We start from the raw sequence: 17,853 nt of genomic DNA on the forward strand, positions 1-17,853 counted from the left end.
CTCCAGTGTCTCCTGCACTGCAGGTGGATTCTTTACCACGGAGCCACCAGGGAAGCCCAAGGAACAGCAAAGACGTTTCTAGAAGGGAAAAGAGTGAACCAAGATGGTGCAGCACCTGGGACAGTGAAGGGGAGTTGTCTAGAAGGAAGGGCTGGTCAGCGGGCTCAGCAAGGAGAAATGGCCACTGGAGTGGCGGCTGGGAGGCTTTAATGGCCCTTGAGAGTGGGTCCTCCTGCCGCCTTCTGCTTCGGGAGGTGAAAACACCCCACGCAGATGGGCGTGGCCCGTCTTCGTCGCCCCAGCCCTGTGTTCATGTCTTACCAGTAGGTGGGGCACAAGAGCCAAAGTGGACCGTCAGCCCCAGGAGCAGGGTTTTCCAGAAACAGGATTCTCTGAGAGAGGGGAGGAAGTCTTCCCACTCCTTCACCCTTCACCGCAGAGCCTGGAAGACCTCGCTGCCTCCATGTGATCTCTGACTCAGGGGCTTACCCAGATTTTCCCCTTCCAGTTAAAGCAAACCATGTTTTTTCCATTGCTCCATTTCCTGGTTGCCTGTGGGACAAAACACCCGTCACAAACACACTCTGGAACAGGGACTCGTGCCACCGGGAATGGAGCTAAAGGCGCGTGCTCAGTAATGTCGGACTCTGTTCCACGCCGTGGACTGTAGCCCACCAGGCTCCTCTGTCCATGGGATTCTCCAGGCAAAAATACTGGAGTGAGTAGCCATGCTCTCCTCCAGGGGATCTTTCCCATCCAGGAATCGAACCCGGGAATGGAGGAGACCTGCCATCTCCTAATTCAGAAAGTCACGGTACAGCTACTATGTATGAAGTGGATGGCTGGTGAGAACCTACATATAGCACAGGGAGGAGAAAAAAGAAGATATAATCTGTTTATAGGACATATATTAACTTAATCCTAAAAATGCATTTCAATATACTTTGTTGTTCTTCTTCAGTCACTAAGTTGTTCATCTCTTTTCAATCCCATGGGCTGTAGTCCGTCAGGCTCCTCTGTCCATGGGAGTTTTCCAGGCAAGAATATTGGAGTGAATCCACCACGAGGATCCTAGGATCCTTATGAGGTACCTAGAACAGTCAAATGCATAGAGTCAGAAAGTACATTGGTAGTTGCCAGGGGCTGGGGATGGTGGGGATGGGGACTCAGCATTTCATGCGGACAGAGTTTCAGGTTTAGGAAGCTGAAAGATTTGGGAGACGGATGATAGTGAGAGCTGCACAACTGTGTGAATGTACTTAGTGCCACTGAACTGTACAGTGAAATATGATTAAAATGGTGTGTTTTATATTATGTGACCTCTGGAAGAGGAAATGGCAACCTACTCCAGTATTCTCACCTGGAAAGTCCCATAGACAGAGGAGCCTGGCGGGTTATTGTCCATGGGGTTGCAAAAGAATTGAATGTAACTGAGTGACTGGGCACATGTTACATGACTTTCACCACAATTAAAAAAAAAAAAGACATTAAAAAATTTTATTGTGCAGGTGAGGAGCCTGAGGTGGTTCATTGGATATCACCCAGAATAGAACTCGGATTGCCTCATTCACATTCTAAGGACCCCCTTGATTTCTTGATTTACTAAGTAATTTGATGTTTCACCATGGCCCCTCCCACGGTTTCTTGAGGGCAAATGATAACAGTAATAGTACAAATAATAACAGTAATAGTAACCTTTGCCAACATTTCCTGGGCACTCCTGTGGCAGGTGAATAAAACAGTCAGGGTTCAGAATCACCCAAAGAAGGTTAGAAACTAAATGTTTCCTGAGCTCCTCCTATCTGGGCTTGTGAGCAATGGAGGGAGAATGGTTCAGGGAGCTGTCCTTTGGTGGTTAAGTCGTGTCCGACTCTTTTGTAACCTCACGGACTGTAGCTTACCAGGCTCCTCTGCCCATGGGATTCTCCAGGCAAGAATACTGGAGTAGGTTGCCATTTCCTTCTCCAGGGGATCTTCCCAATGCAGGGATCAGACTCGAGTTTCCTGCATTGCAAGCAGATTCTTGACCGCTGAGCCACCAGGGAAGTCCAGGCCAGGGTGAAGGGTATATTAAAAAGATAAAATCTTTCCTCTCCTTAGACCTGTTCTCAAAAGACAGGTGGGCTCTGGCTGAGCACATGAGCTCTTGTCTGGTTTCCTGTCTTCCTTCAAGCCTGCCCTACATGTGGCTGGACCAAACTGTCCTCAGCCCCAGTGGGTGAGTGGCAGCGACAGAGGGGAAACTCCTATGCATGGCTGCTCCTGGCAACATTAAGGAAATTCTGTTTTCTCTGCCTCTCCTTCCCTTCCTCCTTCCTTCCCTGTCTCACCCACTGTGGCGATTCCCCAGCAGCGACCTGTGGTTTCCTGCCCTGTGCCTTTGCATGTGGTTCCCTCTACCTGGAATTCCTCCCTGCCCCCCGCCCCACACCCCGCCACCCCCCACCTTGTCTACTGGCCTGCCTTCCAAAGTTGGCTGCCATGTCCCCCACAGAGGTTGGAAGCCTCTTCGTTCCCAGGCAGACCTGGGGACACACCCTGGCCCCTGTGAGTCCCTAGGCCAAATCTCCCCTCTACTAGCACAAGTTCGTGCGCCTGGCACACAGGGAGGTCAAATAAACTGAAACGTCAAAGTTTGGAGCAAAGAAAGATTTATTGTAGGGCCATGCAAGGAGACGGGTGCCGTGTGCCCTGAAAAACCTCAGGCTATCCAAAGGGTTTAGGTAAAGCATTTTTACAAACCAAGTGAGGGAGGTGGGAGGGGTCACAGGGTATGTGATCAGCTTGTACACAGTTCTCTGATGGGCTGATGGTGAGGCAGCAGGCAGTGTCACAGAGGTGAACGTTATCAGTCCTTAGGCTTCAAGAGGCCTGGGGCTGTATGCTCTTGGTCATCAGGTAGTTAACATCTTCCTTTCGATGAGGAGTTTTCACATCTCTGAAACAACTCGGAAAATGTGCTTCAGATACTTCAGATACTTTAGAGGGCTTCCCAATTGGCTCCGTGGTAAAGTATCTGCTGGCCAAGCAGAAGATGCAGGTTCGATCCCTGGGTCAGGAAGATCCCCTGGAGAAGGAAATGGCAACCTACTCCAGGATTCTTGCCTGGAGAATTCCATGGACAGAGGAGCTTGGCGGGCTACACTCCATGAGGTCACAAAGAGTCAGACGTGATTTAGTAACTAAACAGCAACAACAGGGTACTTCAGAGAGGAGTTAAAGCAGAGGATATGGGGGAGGCCTGTCCTGGGGAAGACCCCATAGGGTCCTGCTCAGTTACACCCCGAACAAATACTCCTGGGGTTTAGTCTGACCTGCACTGCGATTCTTCCAGGTGAGACAGAGGGCGTTGTCCTCTCAGCATCCCCTGTGTCCAGGACACACAGCAGGCTCCCCAGAAACACCAGAAGAAGAAGTGAATGAGCTGCCTTGACTCTGACCTCCCCTGGCCGCCCTCTCACACACTCATCCCCTCTCCCTGTTTGCCGCCTTCTCTCCAGCCTCCACTCTGCTGTCCCACCTCAGTTCACCCCTGGGTCTTTGACCTGAACCCACATCCTCCTGATGTACCTCCATGGGTCCCCAGATCACCTCCGTCTCTAGCTGCCTCACTCCCCAACCGCAAATGTTCTCACCTTTCAGTCTTAGTCGCTCAGTGATGTCTGACTCTTTGTGACCCCTTGGATGGCAGCCCGTCAGGCTCCTCTGTCCATGCAATGCTCCAGGCAAGAATACTGGAGTGGGTTGCCTTTCCCTTCTTCAGGGGATCTTTCTGACCCAGGGATCAAACCCGGGTCTCCTGCTTTGCAAGCAGATTCTTTACCATCTGAGTCACAGTCTAAGCCCCCAGCACTCTGAGCCAAGGTCTGGAGACACAGAAAATGGTCCTTAGAGTCAAGCAGCCTTCTGCCTGCCCCTCCTGCTCCCCCACCACCCAACTACCCAAAACACAGGTTCCCCTCGCTTAAGTCCACCAGTGATCCCTCACCCCCGAGGGCAGAGTCCAGTGCCAGGAGGCACCTCTAGCTAGATGCCCGCCTCACTTCCCCACACACCTCCCCACTACTGTGAGCTCCAGCCCAGACTCCAGACAGCCCCTGCCCTAACTTTGCCCAATTCTCCCTTGATTACAACCACTTTTCAAGGCACTCTGCAGCCTGCTTCCCTGTTTGGGTCAAAAGTCTGCTTTGAGCTCCCCTGGCCTTCAAGCCTCACTCCTTGCGGTCATGTAACAGGCTCAGTCCCCTACTGCTCTAAGAATATACCCTCATGCGCCTGGATACTGAAACCACATTTTGGCCTGAATGAACAAATTGATGAGACAAATGTAACAGTGATAATAAACAGAGCAAAATATAATTTCAAAGTGGTAATACACGCTGTTTCGGGTGGGTGTTATTTTGAGTTATGTTTGAGTTAGGCAAAAACTATTGGTATTTTCTGATGTTTTGGTAATCAAGGAGGTTTTGCCTTTGTCATTAAAAAAAAAAAAAGGAAACTTAATTTTGACAAAAAAATGTGAAAGGGTTTGGGGTTTTTTAAAGTAGGGGGAATCTCCTTAGCCTTTGGTGAGAACCAGGAAAGGAATGTTTAAGGAGGCATGGAATTTTTACAAGTGAAGAGGGGACGGTTAGCCAGCCAGAGGGAACACACCACGTGCCCCATGCAGGGCTGGGGTGCTGTGGAGGGCAAAATAAGGAATTTTGACGTAAGTCATTGTATGTAGGAGCGCTGCGGAAAGTATTTTTTCTTCCAGTTTCTTTGAGATGTCAACTACAAACTGGCACTTGCCAAGAGCATTGCCAACGACTGAACAGCAAGGGCATTTGCCATCTGCCTCTGCAGAGATTGAACCCTGCACTGCTGCAGCTGCTGGCCTTAAACACCCCGAGGGGGTTCAGGGTGGAGAGTGAGGCACTCTGTGCTCCAGGGAACCTGGTGGAACTCGTTTTTATATAGTTGGATATTTTCAGTAACAAATTTTATGATTCCAATCCTTGCCATCTTCTCATATCTAGAAAAGCACTAAATCCCTTCATGATGACATCAAATCCTCGTGACTAGCAGAAAACCTTTTGTAAAATGAGTGCTTGATGGTATCGAACTCCCCCTTCACCAAAATCTTATATGTTGACCGTCCTCCCACTGCGCCTTTGGAGCAGTCTCTCAGAGCTATCTGCGGTGCTGCCTCCTGGGCTGCAGTCCTCATTTTGCCCCAAATAAAACTTAACTCGCAACTCTCACATTGTGCATCTTTTTTAGTTAACAGAGATATAATTGACGTACAGCACTGTATACGTTTAAGGTGTACACTGTATACGTTTAAGGTGTATGACATAATGATTTGACTCATGTACATCATGAAATGATTACCACAATGGGTTTAGCGAATATCCATGCCTCATATACATACATGAAAGAAACAGAAAAATATTTACATGTTTTTCGTTGTCCTGAGAACTCTTAGGATTTGTTTTCTTAACAGTTTTCCTTATAACTTACAGCACTGTTGATTATATTTATCATATTGTACATTAAATCCCTAGTACTTATTTATCTTACAACTGGAAGTTTGTTCCTTTTGATCACTTTCATCCAATTCCCCTTCTCCTACCTCCCCACCTCCACCTCTGGTAACCACAAATCTAATCTCTCTCTCTGAGCTTGTTTGCTTGTTTTTGAAGTATAATTGACCTAAAACATTGTGTCAGTTCCTGATACATACATAACATAGTGATTCGATATTTCTATACATTTTGAAATGATCACCACAGTAAGTCTAGTTATTATCTGTCACTGTCCAAAGATATCACATAATTATTGACTATATTTCCTACACTGCACATTTCATACCCCTGACTCATTTATTTTGTAACTGAAAGTTTGTACCTCCTAATCTCCCTCACCTATTTCTCTCCTCCCCCTACCCACCTCCACTTGGCAACCAACTGTTGGTATCTCTGTATGTATATCTCTGTTTCTGTTTAGTTACACTTTTTTTTTTTTTAGGCTCCATTTGTCTTTCTCTCTCTGATTTATTTCACTTAGCAAAATACCCTCTAGGTTCATCTATGTGGTTGCAAGTTTTCCTTCTTTTTATGGGTAATATTTCATCATATATATATATTTTTTCTTTATCCATTCATCTATTGATGGACCACTTCTGTTGTTTCCATATCTTGGCTGCTAGAAATAATGTTACAATGAACATAGGGGTGCAAATGTATTTCCAAGTAGTGTTTTCATTTTCTTTGGACAAATACCCAGGAGTGGAATTGCTGTGTAGTTATATTTTTAATTTTTTAAAGAACCTCCATACTGCTTTCCATAGTGGTTGTATCAATTTGTATTCCCCCTCAACAGTTTTGGGGGCTTCCCCGGTGGCTCAGATGGTAAAGAATCTGCCTGCAATGCGGGACACCTGGGTTCAATCCCTGGGTTGGGAAGATCCCCTGGAGGAGAGCATGGCAACCCATGCCAGTATTCTTGCCCGGATAATCCCATGGACAGAGGCGCCTAGTGGGCTGCAGTCCATGGGGTCGAAAAGAGTTGGATACAACTGAGCGACCTAAGCACAGCACAACCATCTAGCAGGGTTCCCTTTTCTCCACATCCTAGCCAACATTTGTCATTTGCTGGACATGTTGGAGCAGAGGAGAAACACCCTAAGAACTCTGGCACAGGAGCTCAAAGATGTGGCAGTGGGCAGTGTCAAGGGCAAGAAGGAGGGTGATGAAGAGAAGAGGCAAGAACAGAAGCCAGGCTACAGCCCTTCTCTTCTTTGGGGCATCTGAACCACAAATCCAGGAAGCAATCCCACAGTGTCCAGCTCTCAGACCTATTACTATTCATTGATGGTGTTTCAGGATTACTTCCATAAGCCCCTACTGATCCTCCCATCCGGAAGGCAAGCCTCCGTGTGCCGAGTGAAGAGTGTGCTTCAGAGTGAAAGTGTGCAAGGAGCCGCCCCAGGGAGACAGAAACAGTTTCTCTTCAAATCGGGCCCCAAGCAAGAAGAGCCCTCATTCTGCTGGCCATCTTAGGTAAGGGGCCTCTGCCCTCACCACCCACCGGGGAAGTTCTCCCTAGGGTAGAGGGCTCGGGAGGGGCAGAATCCAGGAGAGAACCGAAAGGGGTGAGGCCTTCACATAATTCCAGGATGAAATCGGCCAGGGATGACGGCCTGGAAAGACCCCAGGACGGTTGGGAGGAAAGGGAAGCCAAGGCGGGAAGTCAGGTCCGGCCGACTAGGTGGGGAGCACCGAGCCAGAGGCGGGAGGAGCCGCGGGCCCCGGGACCTGGGCGTGGCGTGGCAGGTGGGCCGGGGGCGGGGCCTGCGGGGCGTGGGCGGGGCCCCGCACATGCGCACCGCGGCGGCGCGCGGCCGAGGAGTGGCACTTTTTAAAAGTGCAGCCCCGAGGCCAGCCGCAGCCGCGCGTACCTCAGTCCACAGCCTGGTCCCACCCGTCCCGGCCTCACGCGGCCCCGTTTCACATCAGTCCAACCCAGACCACTCTAGCTCGCATCATGCCGGTCAAAGGAGGCACCAAGTGCATCAAATACCTGCTCTTCGGATTTAACTTCATCTTCTGGGTGAGTGCGACTGCCGCGCGCGCCTCTCGGGGGCCACCTGTCCGCCCGGCGCACTCAGTCCGCGATCGGGGTTGCAGGGCACCCGCCCAGCCTGTACGGGGAAGACTCCTGGCGGGGAGGAGACGGCGCTGCGGCCTCCAACTAACTCCTCGGCCCGAGCCGAGACGGGCGGGGCGGACGGGTTGGTCCGGGGCGCGTCCGAAGCGAGGCGGGCGGCTGACGCGCGGCCCTGATGACCTGCGGGTGGAGTTGTGTCTGCTCCCACCCCGAGCCCCTCCGAGCAAGAGGAAGAATCAGAGCACCCCTCTGCTGGGGACTTAAGGCCCTAATCGTGGGGGGCTGTGGCGGACTGTGCGATCCGGGGCCGCGAGGAGGGGAAGGATGCGGACGCGAAAAGGGACTAATGTCTCTCCGGGGGCGCTCAGCCAAGAGCTGTTGGCACGTTTGCACGGGAGGGGAAGGGACGCCCTGACCGCGGGTGTCGGCGTCCCGGGACCCCATTCGTGAATGAAAGTCGGGGTCCCTCCTGCACCCCCGAGCTCTCAGACTGATTCTGACCCGGCGTGAGAAAGTCCGAGCTCCCTCAAAACTACCTGAAAGACTAGCTTGTCTTGATTTTCTTTTTCCCCAAAGGGCGATAAGTATCTGGACTGGAGAGAACTCCGGGACTGTTGGGGAGAGTTGGGGCCGATGCTTATCGGCGCCCGTGTGGGATGAGTCCCGTGTTTCTCCATTTCCGGGAGGGATCAGGTGGCCGCCCTACCTCCTCCCTCGCCAGCCCACCCAGAAGCCGGGTGGGGCCACCGGGAGCGGACTGTCACCTGGGGAGGACGCAGGCCTGGGAGTTCCAAGACTCCCGCTGCCGGCCACTGGCAGCCTCTCAGCCTACGGCAGCCTGAGGCGGGCAGCGGGGAAGGGGAGAGGCCCCTCGGAGCCCTCCCTAGGGGAATTAAGGGGCCACCCAGACACCGAGGCAAGGGGTAGGGGACTTGGTGTCCTAATTTCAGGGCCACTTCCCCCGCTCACAGGTGGACGATGTTTGCCCCTTTGCCATCAGGAAGGCATTTGGAAAGGCAGATCCTGTGCCACTCTCCAGAGAGAGATGGCTATAGAAGCAGGGGCATGCCACAGGAGGCTTGTAACAAAACTGTACTTATTCACTCGGATCTGTTTCCCCATGAGCCCCAGGGAAAAGTCTCCCAAGATTTACTCCTCTCCCTGGAGCTGACGGGATATGAGACGGACCTGCCCTTGCTCAAGTCATCACACCAAACACCTGCCCTAGTGAAGGTGGAGCATAGATGTGCCCTGCCCAGCCCAGGGCCTGCTCTAGGGAGACCCTCCTGCTGTTCCCACTAGTCCCAGCAGCCAGCCAGCTGGCTGCCAGCCTGGCTTCCTCCTCACCCCAACAGAGGCACCAGAAAAGAATGTGGAAGGCGGGCTAGCCCCGCCTTGCCCCACCCTAGTCATTTAAGGAGTTTTCCTCTAGCACCTTCTCTCCCCTGCTAGTCCCCTGGTGACTCCTTGGCTTCCCAGGTGGCGCTAGTGGTAAAGAAACCCCCCTGCCAGTCCAGGAGATGCAACAGACATGAGTTCGATCCCTGGGTCGGGAAGATCCCCTGGAGGAGGAGGGCATGGCAAGCCACTCCAGTATTCTTGCCTAGAGAATGCCATGGACAGAGGAGCCCGGCAGAGCCTGGTGGGAGACTCCAAGACCTCTCCGGCAGCCTCCAGTCTGCCACCCCACCCATGTCCAGAGCTGCCCCCACCTGGGCTCAGTGCTGCTGATGGGCAGTGTCATCTGAAACAGAGATGACTCATTCTGGGACCGGTTGGGTGTAGAATTGGAAATGACTTTCGAGGTCATCCTGTCCAACTTCTTCACAGTAAAGAAGTGGGAACCGGAACTGGGCTGATCCGATCAGCGTCACAGGAACCAAGCCAATACCTCGGCCCCTAGATCCTTTGGGTCCTGTCCTCTTCCGTCTCCATCACAAAACCAACAAGGGGACCTGGTAACAGGTGGTGTGGGGGGTAAGCAGTAGCTGCAAGAATCTGAATCAACTATTGTTAAGTTGTCGTTGTTGTTTCGTTGCTAAGTTGTGTCCAGCTCTTTTGTTACCCCATGGACTGTAGCATACCAGGCTCCTCTGTCCGTGGGATTTACCCAACAAGAATACTAGAGTGGATTGCCATTTCCTTCTCTAGGGGATCTTCCCGACCCAGTGATCAAACCCACATCTCCTGCATTGGCAGGAGGATTCTTTACCACTGAGTCACCAGGGAAGCCCATTTGTTCAGTACTCCTGTATTAAGGTCCCTATAGAGATGTAGCCCTCATCTCCTAGGAGGTGATAGAGTAAAGGAACACTGTGATCTCTTGTGCAGCACGGTACAGCCTGCAAAGTCCTTTTCCAAGTCCCACAATATGGTCAGAGCAGAAAGCATTATCCCCATTTTTATCAATGACCAGGAAACCAGTCCCCAGAGAGGTTCCGTAACTTGGCCAGGGTCAGGTGGCTGGAGAGCATCAGAGGTAAGTTTGAAAACAGGTCTGTGGGCTGTAGTGTGCCCAGTGCACTTTATGTCACCGCTAGCCACCATACCCAGCTGGATAAGAATGATAGGAGGGTGGCAACAAGCCCTCAAAAAATGATTTTTAAGGGAAACCGTGACCTGAGGGAACTGCTTGCTTGGATCGTTATGATGTCGTCACTTCCCTTTCTCTCTTGAGACTCAGAATTTATAAATTCAGTGTTTGGGACCTGATATGGGCCTTGAAGAGCAGGAGTTGGGAGGGTAGGAGTCACCCATACCTCATGGCCAGGGGATGCTGAGAGGGGTGGTCCAGCAGGGATCCAGAGAGGAGAGGCCCACCTCAGTGGCAGGGGCAATCAAGGAGGAAGGGTGTACCTCTTCCCTGGCCCCCATTCTCATTCCTGAGGGCCCCTCGGTGACAGCACAGCCTGCACCACCTGCCCTCCACCCCCAGAAGTAAGGCCCCTGGTGCCTGCAGCCAAGTCAGCGGTCATTCTGTCCTTCCAGTGGCCCCAGGACTCTTACTTCCCAGTTCCGTTTCAGTTGTTTCTGGGTTTCCTTTGACCTGCTTGCCCACCCGCCCTCCAGAGAAGATTGAGAGGGGAAACCTGTTGTGATGCCAGAGTGACAGCCTCAGCTGTTTAGTGGGGAACCAGAGCTGGGCCAGGCCGGGCTTTCCCATTCTACCTTCACCTCCCTCTGCCCTTTGCTCACTATGTCCCCCCACCTCATCCCTGACCCCTCCCTCACTGATGGGAAGAGCAGGGAATTTCTCTTTCTCGAGAAACAGTATCTTCTGGGCCTAAGACAGGCTCCGTGGAAACCAGAGTTCAGGGACCTGGGTCAGCTCTGCCCTCAGCCCACTTTGAGCATGTCACGTGTGTGTGTGTGTGTGTGTGTGTGTGTGTTTTATTTAGCTGCGGCATGTGGAATCTAGTTCCTTGACAAGGGCCCAAACCCATGCCCCCTGCATTGGGAGCACAGTCTTAAATTAACCACTGGACCACTAGCGAAGTCCCGAGCAGGTCACTTTTTTTCTTCTTAATATATATACATTGTATTGAAATATAGTTGACTTACAATGCTTCAGGCACACAGCCAGATGATTCAGTTATACACATACACATTTATTATTTTTGAAGTAATTTTCCATTATAGGTTATTAGAAGATAGTGACTATAGTTACCTGCGCTATACAGTATGACCAAGCAGGTCACTTTTGAACTCCATAGCTCAGCTTCCTCATCTGTAAGACCAGTGAGTGGGAGCAAATGGTCCCAAAAGGTCAGCCTAAGAAACCAACCCCACCCCCGTGACCTACAGCGAAGGACATTCCCACACAACCCAAAATAGGAGTCCGGAAATGGAAGTGTATAGTGGGTACCCAGGCTTGGCTCAGAGAGTGGCTTCATTTGACCTTTATTTCTGGGACCTGAGTCTTGCCTCTCTTTCCTGTTAACCCTGGAGTTGCCTCCACTCCACTCCTCCTGGGTGAGGTCTCCCCCTGGGTGAGCGTTTCATGGCAGTGCTGCGCAGTGGTCAGAGCACCAGCAGCTCTGGGTTCGATTTCCCCATCATCACGTGGAGCTGGCGCCTGCCCCCACCCCCCAGGGTGGCTATGGGTTACAGGAGCACGTGCTTGTGATGCACTTGGCCCAGGAGCTTAGTCCTGGGTGCAGAGTAAGCTTCCAGCTGTGGCTCTCTTATCATTCCTGAGGGGAAAGGAGGTAGGGAGGGTGGGAGCCACTGCCTGAGAAGTATGGAAGTTGAAACCAGAGAGGTAGCCAGGTGCACACCCCTCGTCCACACACTCCGGGCTCCTCCTCCTCCTCCTCCTCCTCCTCCTCCTCCTGCGTCACCGCCAGCCTCGTTCCTCCACCCACCTCTGCGATCCCCACTTCAGGACACTGACTCCATGTCATGGGTGGCCCCACCTCTGGAAATCAAACTGCAGAGGCCCCGGGATTCGGGGTCTGGGTGGGGGGTGGACCAGCAGGGGTGGCGCTGGCTGATGCCCCTCCCACCTAACCTGCGGCTTCCCCCCAGAGGCTGTTTGCTCAGCGCTGGGCTCGGCAGGCCGCTGGGCTCTTGCATGAAATGGCTTCCACCCTTTGGCACCCGGACAGCCGGAGCCCGGCAAGAGCCAGCTGCGTTTGCACAGAGCCTGGCAGGTTAGGGGAGAGGGGAGAGGAGGCCAGGTGTCTGCCTCTGCTCAGGAAAATAGGACTTCTCCCTGCCTGGCTCCTGATGGCTTTTACCCCCTCCACTTTGCCCTCCAGTGGTTATCAACAACAGGTCTGACTCCTGATGGGGGCCCCGGGGGCGAGAGGCGGGATTCCTACACAGGCACACACACTCTATTCTTTTTTTTCAAAATGGCCCACAGCACCATTCCAGACCTTCCTCTTTGTGCTCCAACGAAACCACTGCTGGTGCAGAACCATTTTGATAAACAGCCCTTCGGAGGGCTGTCCTCACCGGAATGCTTACTCTGCTAAATGAAGCCTTCTGCGGTTTTAGACCTCACCCATCAGTGTTCTCACGCTTTTCCTTTTTGTGTCCAAGGCGAATCTTCCCTCTTACACACAGAACTGTGTGTCCGTGTTTGATGTGTCTTGTTTTCCTGTTCAATTCCATTTTGCAAGGAGGCCCGCCTTTTGGGATCTGTTGCACAGTCTCGGGCTTAATACCCCTGGGACTTAACACAAGCACCTTTTCTACTGAAGAACCCAAGCCTTGATTGGCTTTCTTGGGTACCTCTGGCTGTGAGATGAGGGACCTGAAGTCACAGGTCACCATGGCTTCTGTGGTCCTGTAGCCTCCTTGGTGGATAGTCTGGACAGAGGAGCGTGGAAAAGTTTCTCGAAGCTGCATGTTTATATTCTGTGTTCCCACCTCCCCCAGAGTAGGATCAGGGGAACTTTATTGGGAGCCATCACAGGTCTTTTCAACCAGTCTTGCAGAAACCATCATTCCCTCTAACCTACAGAAGAGCACTGATTTCATCATTTGGGGACTTGAAAATCTGGGGAAGAGACTATCGGACCCAGGTTCACCCAGAGATCATCCTTTGCAACCAAGGGAATTCAGGAGATCAAAAGTGCTAAACAATCCTTTTTTTTTTTTTTTTTTGAATTTATGTTTTCCAAGTCTAACTGCAGATACTTGCCTGCTTCGTTCCGTGGAAAAAGTAACACTGGTCCAGGGACATGTTCGTTTTCCGTCAGACGATGGCAGGCAGCTGTGGAAAGCAACATCCTGTGTCCAGATGAGATAATTTTATTTTAATTACATCCATCCAGTAATTCTTCCCCGCCACCAAAAAAACACTGACTTCTGGATAGTTTTTAAATACTGCATGCTGTCATCCTTGACTGGCAAGTCTGAATTTTTGGGGGTGGGAAATCCCATGAAATCAGTAGGACCTTCCTCCAAAATCATAATGATTTGACATTTGTATACCCTGAAAAAAGCACCAGAGTAAGTCTAGGCACCATCTGTCACCAAAGTCACAGCCTTCTTTTTTCTTGAGTATATACTACATCATTTTATCCATTTACAATTAGGATGTTTCCATACCTCGGCTATTGTAAATAGTGCCGCAGTGAACATCAGGGTTCATGTATCTTTTTCTTGAAATGAGAGCGACTTTCAAATTTGCAAAACAGTATCACTGACTACAGTTGCCATGCTGTACATCACAAATAACAAATGACTTATTTATTTTATTTTATTTTATTTTTTTGACTTACTTATTTTATAACTGAAGATTTTGTACCTCTGGATCTCCTGCGCCTGTTTCACGTCCCATCCCCCAGCCTTCTTCCCCTCTGGCAGCCACCCATCTGTTCTCTGTGTCTGTGGGTCTGGTTTGTTCATTTGTGTTGTTTTTCAGATTGCACCTAACATAATACCTTCCACTTCCATCCGTGTTGTCACAAATGGCACAATTTCTGTCTTCTTTATGGCTGAATAATATTCTGGTGTGTGTGTGTGTGTGTGTGTGTGTGTGTGTGTGTGTGTGCGCACACCACTTCTTTATCCATTTACATTTACATTGTTACCACATCTTGGCACTAGCTGTTTACAATAGTAAATAGTGCTGCAGTGAACATCAGGGTGCATGTAACTTTTCAAATTAGTGTTTTCATATTCCTCGGATCTGTAACTGCAAGTGAAATTGCTGGACCACTTCCATTTTTAATCTTCTGGGGAACCTCAATACTGGCTGCACCAGTTTACATGCCCACCAAGACTGCACAAGGATCCCTTTCTCCACATCCTCGTCAACACCTGTTACTTGTTGACCTTTGGATAATAGCCTTTCTGACAGGTGTAATATATCTCACTGTGGTTTTAATTTGCATTTCCTTAACAATAAGTGTGGAGGAGGCGATGGCACCCCACTCCAGTACTCTTGCCTGGAAAATCCCATGGACGGAGGAGCCTGGTAGGCTGCAGTCCATGGGGTCGCTAAGACTCGGGCAGGACTGAGCGACTTCACTTTCATGCATTGGAGAAGGAAATGGCAACCCACTCCAGTGTTCTTGCCTGGCGAATCCCAGGGACGGGGAATCCTGGTCGCACAGAGTCTGCCACGACTGAAGTGACTTAGCAGCAGCAGCAGCAACAATTAGTGACTGTGAGCATCTTCTCATGTGCCTGTTGGCCATCAGGATGTCTTCTTTGGGAGGTTTGGTGTTTTTAAGAGATAGTTTGCCATAGAGACTTCTCCAGCTGTCCAGTGGTTAAGACTCCTCACTTCCACTGCGGGGGGTATGGGTTTGATCCCAGGTTGGGGAACAAAGATTCCACATGCCATGGGGGCACAGCCAAAGCATTTGTTTAAAAAGATAGTTTGCTATAGACTATGTCTCTTCATATTCCTACGTTAAATCCTAAAGTCTAATGCAGTGGTATTTGGAGGCATGGCCTTTGGGGTGATGAGCTCATGAGGACTGTGCCTTGATCTTGGACTTTTCCACAGGTCCACGGTACTTTGTTATAAAAGCCTGAAAAGACTAAGATGTAGTTATTTACAGGTCCCAGTCGAGAACAACTCTTCCCTTCTAGATGAACAATCGCAATGTGCCTGTTTGCTTGCACTCCTCACATCCATGTCTCCCGCTGATGGGTGGGAAGCCACCCCAGCAGAATGTGCCCTCCACGGACAGGAAACCCCCCCTAAGCCTCTTCCTCCTGCTCACCCTGATACACTATAAGTGCCTTCTTTCTTCTGATGTGGGGCTGTGGGTTTCATCCTGTTTTACTATTGGTGCTCAAACTTTTTAAAGCCTCCTTTCTACCAGCCTACTTTCCCCCACTTCAATAACATTATAGCCCTGATTCCCCAAGACAGGTAACCCTTAAGAGACCAGAAAACTCATTTCAACAAGGCATTTAGATGCTCTTCCAGTGCTGGAGAGGAACCCTTAGGATAGGGAGCTGTGACATGACCCTCATGTCACAGGTGCTTCTGGGGTCCCATGCCCAGGGCTGTAACACAGGCATCGGCTGGCAGGATGGGCTGTGGGGGAAGGGCAGAGGCTCTGGGTCCCACCGTGGGGCCATGCCTGTAAGGGTGTAAGGACGGTGGGCAGCTACAGCAGTGTCTGCCTGCCAGGCTTGCAACGGTGGCAAAGCTAGGACAAGAAGGAAATGTACTAGGTTACTCTGGAGAATCTGTTTCCCAGAGCAGGGCTGGGTCCACACTCGGTTTCTGGCCAGTTCAGCAAGAGCGTGGACAGAGTTTTCCTGCCAGAGGTCAGGAAGAGGAATCAAGCCTCCATCCATCAGGCAGCTGCCCTAGAGAGAGGCCAGGCTCCCATGGCACCTACAGGCCAGGTGGGGTGGCAGATCCCTTCCTGTCTTGAGAAGGTAGACACTCTGTTCATACACGGGATCTCTCTTGGGGCCTTTATGGTGAGACGATGCCACTTTTGAAATAGAATCAGACGTGACTAGGAAGGAGAAAAGACAAAACTGAAAATTTCTGGCCCTGAAATTAACCAAACAGATCAACAAGACTTAGCAACATGAGAATTTAGGCTGTGTAGTCAGACTGTACAGGGTCCACATTGTAACTCTGATACCTATGAGATCCCAAAACAAGCTACTAAATTTCTGTGCCTGAAGTTTCTCATCTGAAAACTGGAAGTTTATATTACCTACCTGGGGAGTTCATTGAGAAAGTGTAATGATTCAGGTGAAGTGCTTCGGGTGGGACTAGGAACATGGCAGACAGCAGATAGCTTGTTGTCTGATTGTTGGGACTAAAATGAAGGGGACATCATTTTAGGGAATAGGACAGGCACGTCTCCTACCACTCAGGGTTGTGCAAGCAAGTGGTAACTGGTTCTACAGATGAAATGAGAACCTAGTCCGCGTGGCTAAAGTATGTCAGCAAGAATGTGTGTGTGTGTGTGTGTGTGTGTGTGTGTGATCACCAGGCATCTTAGTGAGGCATATGCAATGGAAAACACAATGGTATTTTGGAATTTAAAGCCAAACAGCCCCAAAACAATCTCCCACATCAGATGATTTTGGTTAAGATCAGAATGCCTGCTTTCAGCAGAAAATGGATTTATGTGCTGGCTGACATCTGCTACAAGTCTGGCGAACAGGCAGTGGAAACTTGAAATGAGATTTCTTGCTTAGAAGGGGAAGTTACCTTGGGCAGAGGCCTCCCTCCCATTCCCTCAGCCCTAAACCACTTAACACCAGCACCTCGTAGGAACTGAAACTTTTCTCAGACAGAATAAGGGCTCTGATTTTCTGTTGTTGCTGTCCTTTTCATTTATATGGCTGCACCAGGTTTTAACTGTGGCACATGAGATCTTTTACTTTGACCTGTGAACTCTTACTTGCAGCATGTGGGAGCTAGTTCCCTGACCAGGGATCGAACCTGGGCCCCCTGCAGTGGGAGCATGGAGTCTTAGCCACTGGACCACCAGGAAAATCCCAGGGCTCTGGTTTTTTAAAAGTGCTGGCTCAGTCCTCAGAAGGGAGGGTTTCTCAAGTCTCGAACTTGTTCAGACATAGTCACTGCCGAATTCCCATAAATATGTGCTAAGAAAAAACTTTTATAGGTCCTTCATTCTCCACCACACCCCAGAGAGGGGACCAAGCTCCCGCCGTTCCACCAAGGATGAGACAGGCAGTCAAGTAGCTGACCTGTGCCTGGCACATGCTGTGCATACGACAGGGAGAGAGCTGTCCGCCAAGGCACTGCATGTCTGCTCTGTGATGGTGGGCAAGTTACTGTACCACTCTGAGCCTGTTTCCTCATCTCAGGCTGGGATGATGGGAACTACCTTGAAGGGTATAAGGCCGTCCCACCCACATCCTCAGGTTCAGAAGGGTGTGCATGCGTGCTCAGTCGCTCAGTCCGATTCTTTGCGACTCCCTGGACTGTAGCCCGCCAGGCTCCTCTGTCCATGGGCTTCTCCAGGCAAGAACACTGGAGTAGATATTCATTTCCTTCTCCAGGATCTCCAGGGGATCTTCCTGACCCAGAACAGCAGGACCCAACTGTAGGACTCTAGTCTCCCATTGTTGCCCTTCTTCCCTAGAAATCCACTCACTGTGCGCCTCCAGGGACTGTTCTCCTGTTAGCAATCTAAACACAGTTGGCCCAGGAGAGACCGGCAGAGCAGGACAGTGGCAGCCACGGGCTGAAGGTATTAAGCCACCTCCCGTCCTCCACCCAGGAGGCCCTCAGGT

The 17,853-nt window shown here is 50.8% G+C and overlaps 1 protein-coding gene and 1 long non-coding RNA gene across 3 annotated transcripts in view; one reads left to right on the top strand and one right to left on the bottom strand.

The window, feature by feature from the left end:
• Positions 1-890: 890 nt before the first annotated feature.
• On the bottom strand, positions 891-3,672 carry LOC113893615. 2 transcript variants are annotated; one of them, XR_003511315.1, is made up of 3 exons: positions 3,636-3,672; positions 3,315-3,390; positions 891-1,091 (listed from the first exon to the last, which is right to left on the bottom strand). It is a non-coding gene; the product is annotated as an uncharacterized LOC113893615 (long non-coding RNA). The 2 variants fall into 2 exon arrangements; XR_003511316.1 differs by lacking the exon at positions 891-1,091 and adding an exon at positions 2,645-3,067.
• A 3,698-nt stretch (positions 3,673-7,370) lies between these two features.
• CD9 (CD9 molecule) overlaps positions 7,371-17,853 on the top strand; it is a 35,726-nt gene continuing 25,243 nt past the window's right edge. The window contains exon 1 of the mRNA XM_027541088.1: positions 7,371-7,593. Coding sequence (XP_027396889.1) covers positions 7,528-7,593 — 66 coding nt within the window. The 5' untranslated portion in view covers positions 7,371-7,527. The remainder of the gene's footprint in view (positions 7,594-17,853) is intronic.

Source organism: Bos indicus x Bos taurus, chromosome 5, assembly GCF_003369695.1.
Source record: "Bos indicus x Bos taurus breed Angus x Brahman F1 hybrid chromosome 5, Bos_hybrid_MaternalHap_v2.0, whole genome shotgun sequence".
Lineage (NCBI taxonomy): Eukaryota > Metazoa > Chordata > Mammalia > Artiodactyla > Bovidae > Bos > Bos indicus x Bos taurus.